Below are 18,265 nucleotides of genomic sequence, written 5' to 3'. Positions count from 1 at the left end.
ACCTCCTCCGTTGATGCCTTCATGAGGCCTCTGATATTGACCCGAGTAACTGCAATGATTACACAGACGGCTACAGCTACAACAAGTAGTGTGTGTTAAATGTGAAAATGGAATATTCAATTCCTATGAATGGAACAGTCAGCCACATGTATCCAGCCAGAAACAAATGACCTGTACAGCGGGAACAGCTTTTACAGGGTCATCCTTTGTACAAATACAGAAGGTAACCCACTTCATTACTTTGATACATTTGATTACCAATTGTAAAACAATATGTAAACTGACATTTTGTTGGTTATTTTCTATTTCTTCGATACATATGTCCAGCGGTCATCATTTCACTTCACATTTGAGGATTTCTGAAGTGAAATTGAAAGCTGTACACAGCGATCAGGTTGGTTGCACCAGGCTAATCATTACCGCCATTGATAATGTAATCAGTGCGCTCTCTGTGTGTGTGACCGACCAGTATATTTGATGAGGGGCCAGGAGCTGATCTATGCTGCTATTCCCAATCATCACTATCTCTTGCCTGCTCACCAACGGTCATCGATGGAGGAGAAACAGGCTAAGTCTGACTTGTTCAAACTTCAACATAGTATAGGTTTGTCAGATATCACCTATCCTGGCATTGATAATAGAACAGTGACTAAGTGTTCAACAGATTCAGGAGAGACCTGGAACTCGACACATCCTCAACGAGACTATTATTAATAATACGGTACGGCACAAATGTCCAGTAATCACAACGCCCTTTTCATTCCATGTGTCACTGACGAACTCCGGCTAAAGCATCTCCAGTCCATCTGTAGAAGTGGGCAGACGGCAGCCTCAGTCGTTTGACCATAACTGGGGAGGTTTTATCTGACCTGTTTAAACGTCAAAGACAGCTGCAGGGGCAACACAGCTGCAGGGGCAACACAGCTGCAGGGGCAACACAGCTGCAGGCAAGGTTCTGACAGACGGGTGTGTCTTGGTGGCAACAACAGACAAAAAACACCCACATCAAAACCCCCCCAAGCCAACTCACATTTGGCTTCTGTCATGGCCACCACCAGCATTTCCTTAAGAGCAAGCCAAAAAAAAGGAGGCAAAATCAGTTCTCCTTTAATGTGAGTTAATGTCTAGTGGTTAATTGTATATCCAATGGGCTATGAGTTTGTAGATCGACTGAGGTGACTGAAGCTACAGGAACCAATGTGATCATGTCGGTTTATGCGGTTCTCCAAGTAGCATTTTACAGTTTTTAAATTGTATAGAAGTGCAGTAAATGAGCTTAAATCCTAACATTCCTTGGTTGGGTGGGGGGACCCCACTAAAACTCAGACCATGGCTACCACTGCATTCAACTCTCCAAGTAAAGAGTCAGATATTTTAGCCTTGAAGCCTATCGGAAGTCAGCTGCGAGTTTCGGTGAACAATGAAAACATGTCTGACCCCCCTTTTCCCTTCAAAGGCCCTTCCTGAAAAACAGGATGTTATGGATACTCCATTAGGGATGAGTGAGGAGGACAAGGCTACAGCACCACACTGTATGGTAAACCACAAGAACCCATTTTGTTTTGTTCTATGAGGTATAGTTTTTCCCTTGCTCGCTCACTGCCACATCTTCCAGTCACTGTTCTTTCACTTCCATTTATGCTTTTGAGGCTTCCACCTTCAACCCCTAACCTGCCTCGCACAAGTGTTGAGGAAGTTAACTAAATCTATAAAACCCACAAGACGAAGGAAAATATAATGCGACCGCAACAGCCAACCATTACTCTGACCGCGTTATGATGTCATCATCTCCAGGTCAGCAGACACTAAAGCCGAGTGCATTGTGCCAGGTTCAAAACAACGGGGAACTCAGAAAAATATGAGGTCAAATCATGACAAGTGATCTTCAGGTCGGAGCTCAAGAAAGAAGCCAGAATCGCCCCCCCCCCCCAAGTTCCCAGTTGTTTGAACGCAGTGTTAGGGTCAATGACACAGAATATCTGTGCGCTCGTACACCACGAGTCATATCGTCCTGTCTGATTCTGCAGCAGTCAGTCAGTGTGACTCACCCTAGTCTGGAGAAAAGAGCTTCCCTTTCAAGCATCAGCACGCTGTACCACAGGAGGTTGGTGGCACCATAATTGGGGAGAACAGGCTCGTGGTAAAGGCTGGAGCGGAATCACTGACAGCAGTTTTTCCATGCGTTTGATGTTTGATTCCAGCCATTACTATGAGCCATTGTCCCCTCATCAGCCTCCACTGGGCTGTACACACCATCTAAAACAATATAGCCCTATGTGACGTTTGAAACAGTCTTCTCTACTGTACCATTTCAGCAAGTGACCAGGAACAAAGAGTGATTGAGCGGTGGGACATTATAAGAAAACAATACACGTCTGTGCCCGTCTGTCATTTGCACCTGTGTTTGCCAATAAGTCAGGGTAAGATCATTTGCGTTGGTTTAATTGAGCATGGCTGGTAATGAGATCGGGGACTGCTAATCCACTTACCTCCCAAAAACACTGCAGTGTACATACACAAACTGAACCTCCCAAAAACTCTGCAGTGTACATACACAAACTGAACCTCCCAAAAACTCTGCAGTGTACATACACAAACTGAACCTCCCAAAAACACTGTGCAGTGTACATACACAAACTGAACCTCCCAAAAACACTGTGCAGTGTACATACACAAACTGAACCTCCCAAAAACACTGTGCAGTGTACATACACAAACTGAACCTCCCAAAATCACTGTGCAGTGTACATACACAAACTGAACCTCCCAAAAACACTGTGCAGTGTACATACACAAACTGAACCTCCCAAAATCACTGTGCAGTGTACATACACAAACTGAACCTCCCAAAAATCACTGTGCAGTGTACATACACAAACTTATCCTGAGGCACAGCTTAACTACCCACCTCATCTAGACAGACAAATGCAACATGTAGCAGATCAACAATCCCAGTACCTTCACATCAACTAAAACAGTTTGTTAGTGTACACACAGCCACTGAGGTAAACTCCAGACACACACACAAAAACACAGAAGCCCTGTTTATCACACGGTTAGAGGCAGCACCTGTTTCACCTGCACTGCATCACAGTGAAGCTCTCAAGGAGATCCCTTGTTGACTGACTGTACAGGCCAAGGAACACCTGCACCCCACACACAGGCGACAGATACCCAAATTACAGCCAACCTCCCACCACGTGAACAATCAACAAACAGTGACTTAACTGGCTTCCTCGGCTAGATATTAAATACAAATGCCAATATTTACAGTCCAGTAGCAGATTGAATCCTTCTTATTCAAGCCACATGTCGACATTTAACCCCACCCAACCTTTTCCCTAACAAAACAAGTTCACTCAGGACCCACCCAACAGGTTAGTTGACAGGGAAAAAGCTTCAACATTGCAGATTGATGGAAGTCACAATCTGTAATTCTCCGCATCACTTCCAATCCCCCATACATATACAAACATATATAAACTCTGTCTAACTGGTTATTGCAACTAAAAAAAGGTCATTGCCAACACTTCGAACTAAAAATGATAGAGGGAGAACTTGTTCTTATCTTTCACACGGGGAGAAAACTTGGGACAACTCAACCAGCAATACCCTTACCTGTGTCAGGTGTGGTCAGCACTGTATGCTTGTTGGTCCCCTCGCTTGAAATAGACCCGTTGTCACCACCCTTCAGGTACTAAAGACACAAACACAGAAGCTACCAGTTAATGAGCAAAAGTGTCAATGAAGCATGTAATTAGCTGGCTGAGTGAAACAGTTCAGTCTTGCAGAGTGGCTCGTCAAACGAATGAGTTGCCCTGGAAGCACAAAAAAAACCTGTACCAAGAAGAGAAAAAAAAACACTTAGTTCGCTATTAAAATCTGGTGTTCGGTCACGTGACAAAATCTGGACACTGAGTGAGAATTCTACTGTTTGACAATGGCGCTTTCTTTATAAATCATGATATTTTGATGAAGTTAATTAAATTGAAATACGTTTGCATAAATATTAGGGATTTTTCTGCCATTGTAATCCTTAGGCGGCACGCCCAAGTGTTTTTTGGGTTCGCTTAAGCCCAAAACCGCCTAGGTTTTTTCTTTTTTGGGAGAGTTTAAGTCCAAACAGTGGGAAAAAAAATACACATTTGAAGGCTGCGCCAATGTCTGCCCGCCTCATTGACACACCCCCTGCCACACCCACCACCTAAGCCCCTTTTTGATCCAGAAATAAAAACATCAATATGTTCCTTAAAAATGTTCTGAATAACGTATCAGTATGGCCAGAACAGAAGACGACAACCACTTTCAGCGCTCTCCTGAAAATACTGCTTTCACATTCTACCTTTTTGGAATGTCGTCTTCTCCAATCATAAACGAGGCGACTATCAACTCGAGAGGTATACAAGTTGATTGACGTCCGGAAAGAGTTTGTGGGGCAAGCACAAAAATCGCCTGAGTGAGAAGGTAAGCATGCTTTCACCCATTGTTTGAACATGTACACTAGAACCGGGATGATACCAGAATCGCGATACTCAGTATCGTGGCAAGTTTAAAAAAACAAAAAACAGATTTAACTGTTTTTAGCAAGTATTCTAGGTAGCCATGTAGTTGAGGGGGAAGAGAGAGGAATGTTGCTCGGCACCTGTCCCTCATGTGTATGTCTCTCACACACACGTGCAAGAGAAAGTAAAGAGAGTAGGGGGAGAGAGGTAAACTAGTAGGCAGGGAGGGATGAGGAGAAAGGGAGAAATGAGACTACTGGCTGATAAATGCCCTCAGCAAGCACTGCCAGGCTGCAGTGCACATAAACTAAATTACAGAGGCTCATTCTGTTTTTGGTTGTTCGATATTAACAGGCCTTTATGCTCCCCATGTTTACAGATATCTTGTTCATCTGGGTGGCCTCGTCCCACCCCCTCTTTTGACCAATTCATCTGTTATACTGTAAGTACACACACGCAGTTGTCCAAGTCTAGGTGAGGTAGGGGTAAAAAGTGGGACAGATATCAAGGTAATGTGAGCCCATGTTCATTATGTTCAGAGGTTAAACTCATCTACATTGGAACCATCAAATGTCATCTCTCACACACTTTATTGGTTGTGTGACATTAGATGCTCATTCTGTTTAGTTTAATCTTCTCCCCTGTTTAAAGGGACATTTCAAAACAAGGTCAGCTTCATATTCATCTCTAGCACCAGCCTAACATCAACACGTGAAAAGTGAGAGTTACTATGTTTTGTAGTAAAAACAAAAAAGAGGCACATAAGTGTACAATGACTTCAGTGTGCATTGTGTGATTTTAACCAATTATGAGTAGGCATTGCCTACTTTATGTCATTGGAAACACTCATCTTCCTCTGTCTTTTACTACAAAACATAGAAACTTGCCATTTTCACATGTTTATGTTCTACTGGAGATGATGAATATGAAGTTGAAAACGTTTTTTAAACTTTATTTCCCTTTAACACGTACGAAGCTTGTCTGGATGGCCTCGTCTACCTTTTCTGACCAATCAATCTGGATATAAAGTTACACACAGTTTATTTGGTTGTATGAAAAGTACAGATGCTCATTCTGTTTTTGTTTAACATTAATAGGCCTGTATTATTTGCATGTTCACTATGGAACTTAAGATATGCACCTACTGTAATGACATCTGCCGTTGCTGCTAATAAATGACAAAAGACCCACCAAGAATCTGAATGGAAAGTGGTTTGTTGTGCACACATTTATGAACACTTGTAATCTCACCTTTACCAGAGGAGCTCAGGATGGCTAGCTGCCACCAAACACACTGTAGTCTAAGGGGGGGGGGGGGGGGTAAAAGTCTGTTGAGTCTAGCATATATTTTTTACATTTATTTTACCAGGCAAGTCAGTTAAGAACAAATTATTGTTTTAAATGACAGCCAACCCCGGCTAAACCCTAACCCGTACAATCATGGCCGGTTGTGATACAGCCTGGATTCGAACCAGGGTGTCTGGAGTGACGCCTCGAGCACTGAGACTGCTATGCCACCCGGGAGCCCTATAAATTGTGGGAGAAGTTGCAAATAGATCTGTCCCTATTAAAAGTATTTCGCCATTGGAATGCATTGAATTGTATTGCTATGGTGTATGTAGAAAGTGTCAAAAGGATTCTCCGGTAATCTAGTCTGAAGCTGTCTAATGTTCGTTTGGTGTCTTTAGCTCATAGGTTTTAGGAGTGGGCAGTAGAAAAATAACAATGAGTATCTCAAGTAGAACATACATAAGTGTTGATGTTACAAGCACACTAATACCCTAGCGTTTAGGGCCTAAACGTATTACCACCATGTCAGAAACTCGGGACCTCAGAGTTAAAATGAATGCAGGTGGGAAACTCAGGATCCGACTCTTCCGCATAGGTTAGCAAGTCGGAAATGTCCGATTTTCCGACATGACCACAGATAGTTGCATTAGTACGTCAAATATTAATTGTTCAATAATGTATTGCGTACAACATGAAATATGCACATACATTCAAATCCAATTTGCATATTACATACACACAATTATATTTCATTTTAACATCCATTATTGTATAACCCCTGGAAAATGTCATGTTTATAAGACATTGCTATCTTGAGATATTTGAGTTTCTGGTTATTCATGAGTCCACCTGTCATTTTGGTTACATTTTTGGAAAAGGCTTTGCCATCGTGACCTGTGAATTATCTCCCGCGACCTTTTGACCCAGAAATCAGACACACAAATTGTAATGTCAGCAATGGTAAGGCCTACTACAGATATTAAACAAAGTGCTTCTGGGAGTATGTTGTATTATTGGGTAGTCCTAAAAGTAATGTTAATTTTACCCTCCCTAACATTAACCAGAAAGCATATTCTTACATATTCTTCATGCTAAAATACTAGCTAAACATGTTATCTTGCTAAAATTGTAAGTGGACTGAGGTCGATTGAGGCCAGAATAATTAAAAATTCGAACAACAGATCAATCGGTGCATGGCATATTCATCAAACGATGGCTACCTAGCTAATTTAGCTGAAATGTTCAGCAAGCTAACAAAACAATGGAAACGTTAGCTAGATAGTTAGCCAATTATGAGTTGCAAGGGTGCAGCATGTTCCTAAAACTCTCGAGATAGTTTTGGTTGCTTGACCAGTTAGCTAGCTTGTATGGCTAACCATGTCTTTGCGCGTAGACGCGCTAACAGTTAGCTTGACGTGGCTAGATTAGCACAAACTAGCTAATGGTAGTTGCTAACACAGCGACGAGTCTTGTGTTTCCATTTAAACAAACCTTCTGCGCTTGTTAAAATATTTGGTCGCTAGATAACAGGTCGTCCATCTCCACTTGTGGAGACACTGGCCTACTAGACAGGCTTAAAACTGGCTATCCGTGCTGTGCGACATTTGGGCGTTTTAACCCCACTCACTCACGGGCAGTGGAAAAGTCGTGATCTGTGCCCCAGTTGACCACTCCTTGCCGACGCTGCGGTTTGCGAAATAAAGTAAAACTGTCAAATGATCTCATCAATCCGCTTGTATCTTTACTTTTACTTACCTATATGTCTCGTATTCCCTGTCCCTTCCCAACGTATTTATTTTCTTCGCTTTATCCACCTTTTCTCCTCCTTGTTCTTTCTGGTTTCTCGGTCAAGCTCGGTGGGAGCAAAGATGAATAGATATGCGGGGGGGTAGAGGGCGGGCATAACGGATGGATTTTACCGTAATTACGGATAAGCATTAGCCGAACAAAATTCCCGTAATGGTGTGTCTTCAGTTGCAGAATGAACATTCCGCATCACACAGCACAATATAAATTAACTTCTCCACAAATATCCAACTGAATTAACATAAAAATAAAAAAATGGTATATATATATATATATATATATATATATATATATATATATAAATATATTCAATTGGGTTGGTTCAAGGGGTATCACATCCGGCCGTGATTGTGAGTCCCATAGGGCAGCGTACAATTGATCCAGCGTCTTCCGAGTTTGTCCGTCATTGTAAATAATAGTTTGTTCTTAACTGATTTGCCTCGTCAAATAAAGGTTAAACAAAATAAAATAAATGTTGAAGGTTATGTCCCTGGTTTCTCCCCACATACCTCTGATGTCATCCCATTGATTGTCTTAGAAAACTAAATAGAAGTTGAACAGTATCCCCCAAGAACGCATTAGCACATGCAAACAGAAAACCATAAAACTGGAGTTTAATCAAATGCTGCCAATACAGTATTTGTCTAAGTCTCCCTGTATAAGTGGATGACTGCATCAGTAAGCTGTCTGGTGCTGGCACTGTCTGCCTCCTAGTAGGATAATCAGCAGCAATTATGTGGTCCAAATTATACTTTATATCCTTCTGATGCTTTAGACAAGCGTTTAGATCAAACAGCTGGCAAAGTCTGCTTCATGCTCTGCTATTTGCCTTAAAAGGACTCTGGAAGCTTTAAGTCGAATGGCCAATTTCCTGAAGAGACCCCTGCGATGGTGAAGAAGCTCTAGGTTTAAAACCCACACTGTACAAGATTACAAAGAGAAGGTAATGCCGCACTCGAGGGGAAAAAATGATAAATAACTATGGTGCAGCCAGTGAGTTAGAAAAAAAAAACATTTGTTCATTCATTCCTTCATATCAAAACACTGTTTATTAGTTTGGGCCAGAGTAGGAAACTTACTGAAAATATTCATACAGTAACTTTCAAGGGGATCTCTGCAGTTGCTACATACATGTTTTACTTATAAATGAATGATATGTACCCATTGATTCTTGAAGTATATAACTTACAAATGCCCCATGAGCTTAGTTCAACTGTCCACCCCATAAGACACGCAAAATACAAGCTTGTTTTACTCCAATGTTTGTAAACAAAGTAAATGTAAACTAACACTATACATCCTCAAAACATGGTCAAATTTTGATTTGATGCATGGTTAGTCATAGCTATGAATTTTAGAGTGGTTCCATTTCTCCAGCCCCATCCCTCAGCTTTTTCATGAAACAAGGGTGGGGAGTACGCTTTGTTATTGTTTCAACAGCTGATTGGCCCTTTAAGTAGTATGTGCATCTAGATCAGAGACATAAACAACAGAGAGGGGGGCAACAGTGGCCCAGAGAAAGGGAGAAGAAGATGGGAGACAGGGAGAGAAGAGTCTGGGGCTAAGTGAGACATCAAGAGGAAGACAGTCAGAGAGAGAATGAGAGAGCTGAAGAAAGAAATAACCTAAACCTCCACCGGGGAGGTAGTGTGTATGTGTCAGAGTGTCAGCGTCCCTGCCTGCTCTAGGTGTGTGACCATGTGTCTGCGCAGGTTGCTGTGGTTGTTGAACGAGGCGCCACAGTGGGAGCAGCTGTAGGGTTTCTCCCCAGAGTGGGTCCTCAGGTGGATGGTCAGACTGCCTTTCTGGGTGAAGCCCTTCCCACACAGGGAACACATGTACGGTTTCTCCCCTGTGTGGATGCGCATATGGACCCTCAGAGTTGTCTTGTTGACAAACGAGTTCCCGCACAGGTTGCATATGACAGGCGTCTCTCCTGTGTGGACCGCCCGGTGGCGGATCAAGTCAAGCCGGCGAGAGAAGCGCTTCCCACAGTCGCTACAGAGCAACGGCTTGGTACCGTGGGGTACGTGGTGGCGCTGGAACTGGTTTACAAGACCAGGGCGCCTCACAGTCGCACCCCCTGTTGCCAAGGTTGTTGTTGGGGTCTTTGGGGTGTTTTCTAGGGAAGCTACCTCGGCGATTTTCAGACTCCGTCCTCCTGCATCCCCTGTCGGCTGACCCCCTCTGTCACTTTGCACCCCCCTCATTGGAGGGCTGCCTGGCAGTGGTCCCCCAATAGAATGAGTGTTCAGCTGTATCTGATGGCTGATTGTGTGGTCCGGCAGCAGACCAGAGTGTGAGGGCAATCTCTGGGGCTGTTCTGGGGTTCTGAAGAAAGGGTAGTTCTCAGTACTGCTCACGCTGCACAGAGCTCCTTCACCTCGACTATGAGCGCTCATGCTGTAAGGCCCTTCATCGTGACCTAGTCTCTGGCTGGCATGTTCCAGCTGTGGAGTCGCCATAGTAATAGTCTCACCATCAATATTGTCTTGACCTACAGGAAACAAAATTATTAAATCATCGGTTTGTTATCTGGCTGTCAATTGTCTATATACCAGTCCATCATCTTCTCCCTCCTCCTCCACACACCTGCATCTGGCCAACATCCTCCAAAGTCATCCTCAGCTCCCTCCTCCTCCTTTATCAAGATGACATCTGGACTCTCCACAACTGCACACTGAAAACACATATTCAGTCAGATATGTACATATTTCTAGAGTAGTAGTAGCCTATGTCAGTATTGTGTGAGGAGCTATTATTGCCACACCTCTTTTTTGACTGTGGGTGGACTCTCCTCTTCCCCTATTGTAATAGAAGCGTCATCCCTGTTGTTAACAGCCGCGTGGCGCTCAGGTGTCTTATCTATGAGTAAGAGCATAGGTCAAAAACCGTTCCACTCCCAACATAATATGATCAATTGACTGGTCGCCCAGCTAGCAGCATTTCGAGAACCTGAACCAACCTGTGAGTTTTGCCCGAGGCTTGCACAAAGTTCTGCCAAAAGAAAAACGACTGCCCCGCGGTGTACTCGCCCGTTGTAGCCGCAGGGAGAAAAGCTCGCTCTTCATCCCTTTCATCTTCATCTTCAGCGCTTCGTTGTCTTTGTAGCTGCGAGAAATCTCCAAGTGTAAATCAGCCGAGCTCTCGGAAAAGAGTTGACTGATCTCGACAACAGCCGCTCTAGCAAGTGCGTCCATTATGGAAGCAAGTTGGGTCTGTAAAGACAAATGAGCCTGCATTTTTGTTGACATCGATTCCAGTGGCGAGATAAAAGACAGAGGGAGAAATTGGAAAAAATCAGATCATTGATCAGACAAGCTGTGACGCTTTTGTCAGTGTACACAAAACTACTTCCGGTGAATAAAAGCAGTGCTGACCGTAATTATAAGAAGACCTCCGCAGATGTTTTTGGGGAAGGACGAGCGCCACAGATGAATGCGTACAGTGCCTTCAGAAAGAATTCACACCCCTTGACTTTTTCCACATTTGTTTCTGTTACAGCCTGAATTTAACATAGATTAAATGTAGATTTTTTTTTCCACTGGCCTACACACAATACCCCATAATGTCAAAGTGAGCCTTGAATTTCAACAACAGATTCAACCACAAAGACCAGGGAGGTTTTCCAATGACTCACAAAGAAGGGCACCTATTGGTAGAGAAATAAACTAATTTAAAAAAGCAGACATTGAATATCTCTTTGAGCATGGAGAAGTTATTAATTACGCTTTGGATGGTGCATCAGTCACTACAAACATACAGGTGTCGTTCCTTACTCTTTTGCTGGAGAGGAAGGAAACCACTCAGGGATTTCACCATCTGGCCAATGGTGACTTTAAAACAGTTTAATGGCTGTGATAGGAGAAAACTGAGGATAGATCAACAATATTGTAGTTACTCCACAATTACTAACCTAAATTACAGAGTGAAAAGAAGGAAGCCTGTACAGAATAAAAATATTCAAAAAAAATGAATCCTGCTTGAAATGAGGAACTAAAGTAAAATTGCAAGCAATGTGGCAAAAAAAAAAGAACTGTTTTAACTACAAAGTGTTATGTTTGAGGAAATCCAAAACAACCCATCACATCACTAAGTATAACTCTTCATATACTCTCCATGGTGGTGGATGCCACAAAGTTGGAAGCACAGAATCATCTAGAATGTCATTGTATGCTCTAGCGTTAAGAGTTGCCTTCACTGGAACTAAGGGGCCTAGCCCGAACCATGAAAAACAGCACCAGACCATTATTCCTCCTCCACCAAACTTTATTGTTGGCACTATGCATTCGGAAAGGTAGCATCTCCTGGCATCCGCCAAACCCAGATTCGTCTGTCGGACTGCCAGATGAAGAAGCGTAATTCATCACTCCAGAGAACGCGTTTCCACTGCTCCAGAGTCCAATGGCGGCAAGCTTTACACCACTCAAGCTGGCGCATGGTGATCTTAGGCTTGTGTGCAGCTGCTCGGTCATGGAAACCCATTTCATGAAGCTCCCGGCGAACAGTTCTTGTGCTGATGTTGCTTCCAGAGGCAGTTTGGAACACAGTCGTGAGAGTTGCAACCGAAGACAGATGTGCTTCAGCACTTGGCAGTCCCGTTCTGTGAGTTTGTGTGGCCTACCACTTTCACAATAACAGAGCTTACAATGGAACAGGGCAGCTCTAGCAGGGCAGAAATCTGATGAACTGACTTGTTGGAAAGGTGGCATTCTATGATAGTGCCACGTTGAGTCACTGAGCTCTTCAGTAAGGCCATTCTACTTCCAATGTTTGTCTATGGAGATTGCATGGCTGTGTGCTCGATTTTATACACCTGTCAGCAACCGGTGTGCCTGAAATAACCAAATCCACACATTTTAAGGGGTGTCCACATACTTTTGTATATAAAGTGTATATTAGTATTTATTTTCTAATACATTTTTGACAAATGCTACCATTTTTCTTCCACTTTGACATTACAGAGTATTTTGTGTAAATTATTGAATCAAAAATGACGATGTAATATTTTTTTTATCCCACTTTGTAACACAACAAAATGTGGAAAAAGTCAAGGGGTGTGAATACTTTCTGAAGGCACCGTGTCTTCAGACTCATATTTGCTCGTGACTGGAAATTGGAATTCATGATCATGAACTAATTGTAACAGCAAAATGTAATCAGTCAACGAGTGCAATTTGTATGAACAGGCCCCTCTTCAATCTCTTGCTTTTTGTTGTTGCAAGCATTCTGTCATGGAAAGTTAATATCGCACTCCTCTGACAAGCAAAAGGAATATCTGATTTATGTGATGTTGGAATGTCATGCCTTGATGGCAAGTCTCATAACTCACAATAACGCTCAGTGAATGGAATAAGAGTGTAATTGTTGTATTCCAAGACTATCTGTTAATGAATATCATCACAATTGTCATAAATCATTTAAAAAATATTTTTTATTCAAGATAGATCATCGTAAACCCAAGAGCCTTTTGAATCCTTATTTGGGCTGCAGTGCAGCCGTACTTAATAACTTTACCCATAATAAAAACATACATAGGTTGTCTTTCTGAAAAATAAATCAAAAATAATTAATTATAATATACATTGACGTTTTATTTTTCTGTGCACAAACTTCCACAACAGACATGATAATGAAATTGGAAAGAACACAGCATGTGTTAAATATGGGTTTAAAAAGTCACAACCGGTTACAATTTACACACATTGTTGGAATCTGAATATAATTCCAAACCTTAACAAAGCCAGCTTTTGAATATACAGTAGTAATGTGTCACTCTTCAAGAAGTTATGCTCATACATGCTAAACACTTGTCGTGTTCCAAACTATAAAACTATACTTCATCATGTGGCTTATTTGAATCTCTTTCCCATGTCTTTAGCATTAGCTTAAGCCTGTGCTTCAATTAACCCTCTAACTTCTCTTCCCTCTTGCTCTCTCTCTCTACCGCTGAGCTCTCCTCACTCTCATTCTCTTTCCCGTCTTTTACTTCGTTCTCCCTTCCCTCATCTCCCTCCTCTTGTTGACCATCTATCTTCCCAGTTTCCTCACTCTCCTCCTCTTTCTTCTCTGCAGTGGTTTCTACCTCTTCGTCTTTCATCTTTTCACTCTTCTTCTCCTCTTCCTCTTTGTCCTTCCTCTCCTTCTCTATTTTGGAGAGGTGATGGCAGAGTGCCTGGACATAGGTGAACACACACATAGGGTCCGGGCTGTTCCCCATCAGTATCATATCACCAACCTCCAACAGGGGGCAGCAGTCAGCCATGGTCCTGAGAGAGAGAGAGAGAGAGAGAGAGAGAGAGAGAGAGAGAGAGAGAGAGAGAGAGAGAGAGAGAGAGAGAGAGAGAGAAAAGGGAAAAATAGATATGGAGGGAGAGAGAAAGGATGATGAATCATTTACAACACACACACTCAGACACAAACACATATGTATATATACACAAACACAGCCTTGTACTCTGCTGTATTGAAGGCCAGGGTGAAATTCTTCTCTCTCTCAGATGAGCTCAGGGCTGAGAAGTCGAAAGCGTCCGGGAAGAAGCGATGGATGAGTGCACAGAACGCCAGCCCATCACACCACGATGATGAGAAGTTGTCTATGGAAACACCCTGGGAAAGAGAGGGTATGGTGTCAGGTAGGGTTATGGTGCTCCAATGTCAGCACCTCTGGTGTACATGACCATCAACATCCCCTCACCTCGTACTTGCGTGTTTTGTTTTGACACCAGGAAAGCACTTTCTGTTTGATTGACCCCCCGTTTGCCACAGCCATAGATGATCTCTGAAGTTTGAAGTTGCAGACAACCGGTGTCCTGGAAATAAGTGAAAAGACAATGCAATTATTGCCATAATAAACATGAGCATGTTGCAGTTTGTCATATTGGACATGTCAGAACTCAGAATCTTACTCAGAGTCATTTTTCTGGAACTTTGCTATGATGTCCTTTTTAGTGGAAGGCCGGGCAGAGCGGGCAGAGCTCCGGGGTCGGGCCACAGAGGATGGGGTAGAGGCGGTGTGATTCACGCCACTCTTTCTTTTGGTCTTTCCTTGCTTCTCCACCTCCTTGCTTTTCTCTTTAACCTTTCCCCCTCCTGCCCCTTCCTTTTCTTTTACTGGTTTGCTCTTGTTCTCCGGTGCCTTCCCTCCCTCTCCCTTCCCTCCCTCTCTCTCTCCCTTCTCTCCCTCTCCCTTCCCTCCCTTCCCTCCCTCTCCCTTCCCTCCCTCTCTCTCTCCCTTCTCTCCCTCTCCCTCTCCCTTCCCTCCCTCTCCATTCCCTCCCTCTCCCTCTCCCTTCCTTTCCTCTCCCTTCCCTGCCTCTCCCTTCTCTCCCTCTCCCTTCCCTGCCTCTCCCTTCTCTCCCCCTCCCTTCCCTGCCTCTCCCTTCTCTCCCTCTCCCTTCTCTCCCTTCTCTCCCTCTCTCTTCTCTCCCTTCTCTCCCTCTCTCTTCTCTCCCTCTCCCTTCCCTGCCTTCACTTTTCTATCTTTCCCTTTATCTCCTTTTATCTTCTCTTCTGTTTTTCCCTCTCCTATCTTTTCCCCCTTCCCCTTTTTCCTGGCAATATTTTCTCCCCCCTTCTCTTTGTCCTCCTTCACATCCTCTTTCTCAATCTCTCCTTTCTTGACCACCTCTTGACCCTTTCTATTCTTGTCCTCCTCCTTCTCTCCCTCCCCCTTCTTCTCTCCGTTCACCACTTTGGAGTCTTCTGTTTCTCCGGTGTCTGCACCTTGAGATGTTCCCTCACCCTTACAAGCCACTTCACCATTAACCTCAATGGCGTCGGTTACTGGCTGAGACTCCTCTACATTTCCAATGCTAGCCCCTGCTGCCTGTTCCGGCGCTTTCTTCGTATTAGCCCCAGACTTAACCACATGACCTTCCACTGTGTCCTCCGCCAGGTGGTCTCTCTTAGGGGGGTCACACTCCTGCACTGAAGCCTCTCTCTCTGTCTGAGAGACAAACCAGATAAGATTACAATCGGTTATTCTGAGCAGTTGAGGTAGTTTTGGTTAGGGGTTAGGGACAAAGCTAAATGGTACAGGACTGTTGTCATAGACCTGATTCTAAATCAGTTGTTTAGGGGAGAGACGATGTAAAGTGACATTATAACTAGTTCAAAACTAAATGAGAAAATGTGTCTGCTTCACTTCACCCCACGTTACGTTGGTACTCAAAAAACATACCTCCGGCTGTAGAGTTGTTTATGGCTGTAATATTACACACGCATTTTTATCATGTTTTATGGCTTTCATTACGATTCAAACGTATGACATGTTTATGTTGTTTTTATGTTATACATTGAGATGTATAACGTTGCAGATTGCATAGTGTGTTGGAATTATGTTAGGTAAGTGAACGGTCCCAGGTGTCACATCAAGTCGTGACTCAGAGTGGTGACTCATCAGTGGAAATAAGATAGACGCACATGTGTGTGTGTGTCCGTGTGTGTATGTGTTGAGAGTGAGAAAGGGATAAACATTCCCGTGCCAGAGTTTGCCACAGGAACAGGTGTAGCCCAGCGCTTAGGTTATACGCAGGCAGCCACAACACCCATCAAGCCCTCCCACTATCTTCACTCCGTATACTACATCTGACTACAGCGCAAATACATCTAACAAGCCTGCCACCTCATTGTAAGGCTACATGACGTTGTCTCAATACCAAGAAGTGTGTATTGGTTTGTCTGTAGGTGGTTGAGGTTTGCCTCTGTATGCGTTTCGTCTACTGTATCTGTTTATGGGTCTATTTCTTTCATCATCAACACACACATACCTGATTGTTTTTGTTGTCCTCCGTCTGGTTGGCTGTTGCGTCTTTCCCAGAATCCTCCTGGCGGAGTGATACATCGTCCATGGTTCCGTGGACTTTCTGTGTTTGTCAGTCCAACTTCCTCTGAAACATAAAGTCAAATCAGACTCTTCCTCTCCAAGGTTATTGGATTGAACGCTCAATATCTAAGTTCATTAAAGGTCCAACTTTCATGCAATCAGTTTAGACTCAATGTTCTGTTCGAGGCAGATTTCTCCCTTGCACTCTCTCTCTCTGTCTACCTCTCTGTCTCTCTCTCTCTCTGAAAGTGCTGTCTGGTGTGTGTTGTTTAGTGAGTGCCCCCTGCCACCCTCCTTGTGAGGATTCCGAGCCACTTTATCTGACCTTCAGAACAACACAGGTTCCAGAAATAGAGCTAGTGACATCGGCACAGTCCAACAGCCAGGACAGCTGCATCTGCTCTGGAAACCATGGGTACACAGACATATACACACACACACACTCAAACACACATATGCATACGTACACACCTGAATACACACCTACATAGACAGACAGATAGACAGACAGGCACACACACACACACACTCAAGTCAAGCCCTAGCAAACAGATTTGCATAGTCAGGACTCAGTAGTCGAATTAAACTGAATTCTTACCCTGACGCCGATGACCCCAATGACCTACTTAATCTCTAAGTAAATACACTCATTCGGACATAAGAGTTAAAGCTTGAATCCTTAATGGTGGACCTGCAATGTCTGTTTTCGATATTACAACAGCAACGAAGTTACTGCAAACAACGAACACTGTTTTTCCCCCTCTGACATCAATGCACGCATGATAGAAAAAGAGCATATGTAAAAAATAATAATAATAATCACCACCAACAAAACAAAAAACAATAACAACAGCCGCGGAGTGGAGAGTGGCGCTGTTTCCCTTGCTGCGGATTCCATCTTTAACAGACAGATGTAACAATCAATGCACTTCACACACACCAACCGACACTCTTTCAACAAGCATATACATGGAGTCCAAGACATACAGAGACAACACTTCCATGTACTCATGCGGATACTCTTTGATGCTGCCAAAAGAGTGTAAGTTGTGTGGTAGGAGAGGTGCAGCCCTTACCTTGTGTGGTACATGTAGCCCTCTGGGTTCACTGTGGTCACCGTGTCCTGCTTTCTCTCTCTCGGTCTCTCTCTCTCTCTTTCTAAACTGAAGTGACCAGTGAGTCAGTTGGTGTGAATCTGTCTCTCTTTCCTCCGTTGGTCTCTCTTTCTTTCTCTCTCTCAATTCCATTCAAAGGGGCTTTATTGGCATGGGAAGGATGTTTACATTGCCAAAACAAGTGAAATACACAGTAAACAAAAGTGTTTACTGTGTTGCCCTAATCTATGATTTCTAAATGACTGGGCAGATGTGCAGCCATGGGTGGGCTTGGGAGGGCATAGGCCCACCCACTTTGGGGCCAGGCACACTCAACGGGGACCAAGCCCCAGCCAATCAGAATGAGTTTTGCCCCACAAAAGAGCTTAATTACATACATAAATACTCCTCAGCACCCTGCCCCCCCCTACCCTCAGACGATCCCACAGGAGAAGAAGCTGGATGTGGAGGTCCTGGGCTGGAGTGCTTACGCGTGGTCTGCGGTTGTGAGGCCAGTTGGACGTACTGCCAAATTCTCTAAAATGACTTAGGGTAGAGATATTAACATTGAATTCTCTGGCAACGGCTCTGATGGACAATCCTGCAGTCATCTTGACAATTGCATGCTTCCTCAAAACTTGAGACATCTGTGGCATTGTGTTCTGTGACAAATTGTACATTTTAGATTGGCCTTTTATTGTCCCCAGCACAAGCTGCACCTGTGTAATGATCATGTTGTTTAATCA

The 18,265-nt window shown here is 43.6% G+C and overlaps 3 protein-coding genes across 11 annotated transcripts in view; all 3 read right to left on the bottom strand.

Moving 5' to 3' along the window:
- The window catches only part of LOC115129479 (catenin delta-1-like), a 32,134-nt gene extending 24,460 nt beyond the window's left edge, over positions 1–7,674 (bottom strand). For 6 of the 7 annotated variants that reach the window (XM_029659868.2, XM_029659869.2, XM_065018649.1 and 3 more), the window contains exons 1-2: positions 7,548–7,674; positions 3,619–3,697 (exon numbers count right to left, since the gene is read on the bottom strand). The gene's annotated coding sequence lies outside the window, so the exon portion shown is untranslated. Of the gene's footprint in view, positions 1–3,618; positions 3,719–7,547 lie in introns of all 7 variants that reach the window. The other variant, XM_065018647.1, reaches the window with a different exon arrangement.
- Positions 7,675–8,628: 954 nt separating this feature from the next.
- LOC115129927 (zinc finger protein 316-like) lies at positions 8,629–10,950 on the bottom strand. Its single transcript, XM_029660726.2, has 4 exons — positions 10,564–10,950; positions 10,369–10,463; positions 10,191–10,278; positions 8,629–10,095 (listed from the first exon to the last, which is right to left on the bottom strand). The coding sequence occupies exons 1-4, from the start codon at positions 10,850–10,852 to the stop codon at positions 9,257–9,259; spliced, it is 1,311 nt and encodes a 436-aa protein (XP_029516586.1). The 5' UTR covers positions 10,853–10,950; the 3' UTR covers positions 8,629–9,256.
- A 2,064-nt stretch (positions 10,951–13,014) lies between these two features.
- Positions 13,015–17,595, bottom strand: LOC115129926 (smoothelin-like protein 1). 3 transcript variants are annotated; one of them, XM_065018644.1, is made up of 6 exons: positions 17,502–17,595; positions 16,370–16,489; positions 14,507–15,546; positions 14,296–14,410; positions 14,056–14,207; positions 13,015–13,867 (listed from the first exon to the last, which is right to left on the bottom strand). In XM_065018644.1, exons 2-6 carry the CDS (start codon positions 16,448–16,450, stop codon positions 13,504–13,506), a joined length of 1,752 nt encoding a protein of 583 aa, XP_064874716.1. In that variant the 5' UTR covers positions 16,451–16,489; positions 17,502–17,595; the 3' UTR covers positions 13,015–13,503. The 3 variants fall into 3 exon arrangements, with proteins under 3 accessions (XP_064874716.1, XP_064874717.1, XP_029516585.2); XM_065018645.1 differs by lacking the exon at positions 17,502–17,595 and adding an exon at positions 16,648–16,754; XM_029660725.2 differs by lacking the exon at positions 17,502–17,595 and having other exon boundaries at positions 16,370–16,724.
- Positions 17,596–18,265: the final 670 nt, after the last annotated feature.

This window comes from Oncorhynchus nerka, linkage group LG5 (genome assembly GCF_034236695.1).
Source record: "Oncorhynchus nerka isolate Pitt River linkage group LG5, Oner_Uvic_2.0, whole genome shotgun sequence".
In the NCBI taxonomy this organism is placed as follows: Eukaryota; Metazoa; Chordata; class Actinopteri; order Salmoniformes; family Salmonidae; genus Oncorhynchus; species Oncorhynchus nerka.
Note: the sequence above shows the minus strand (reverse complement) of the source record. Positions and strands in the feature narration are given on the sequence as shown.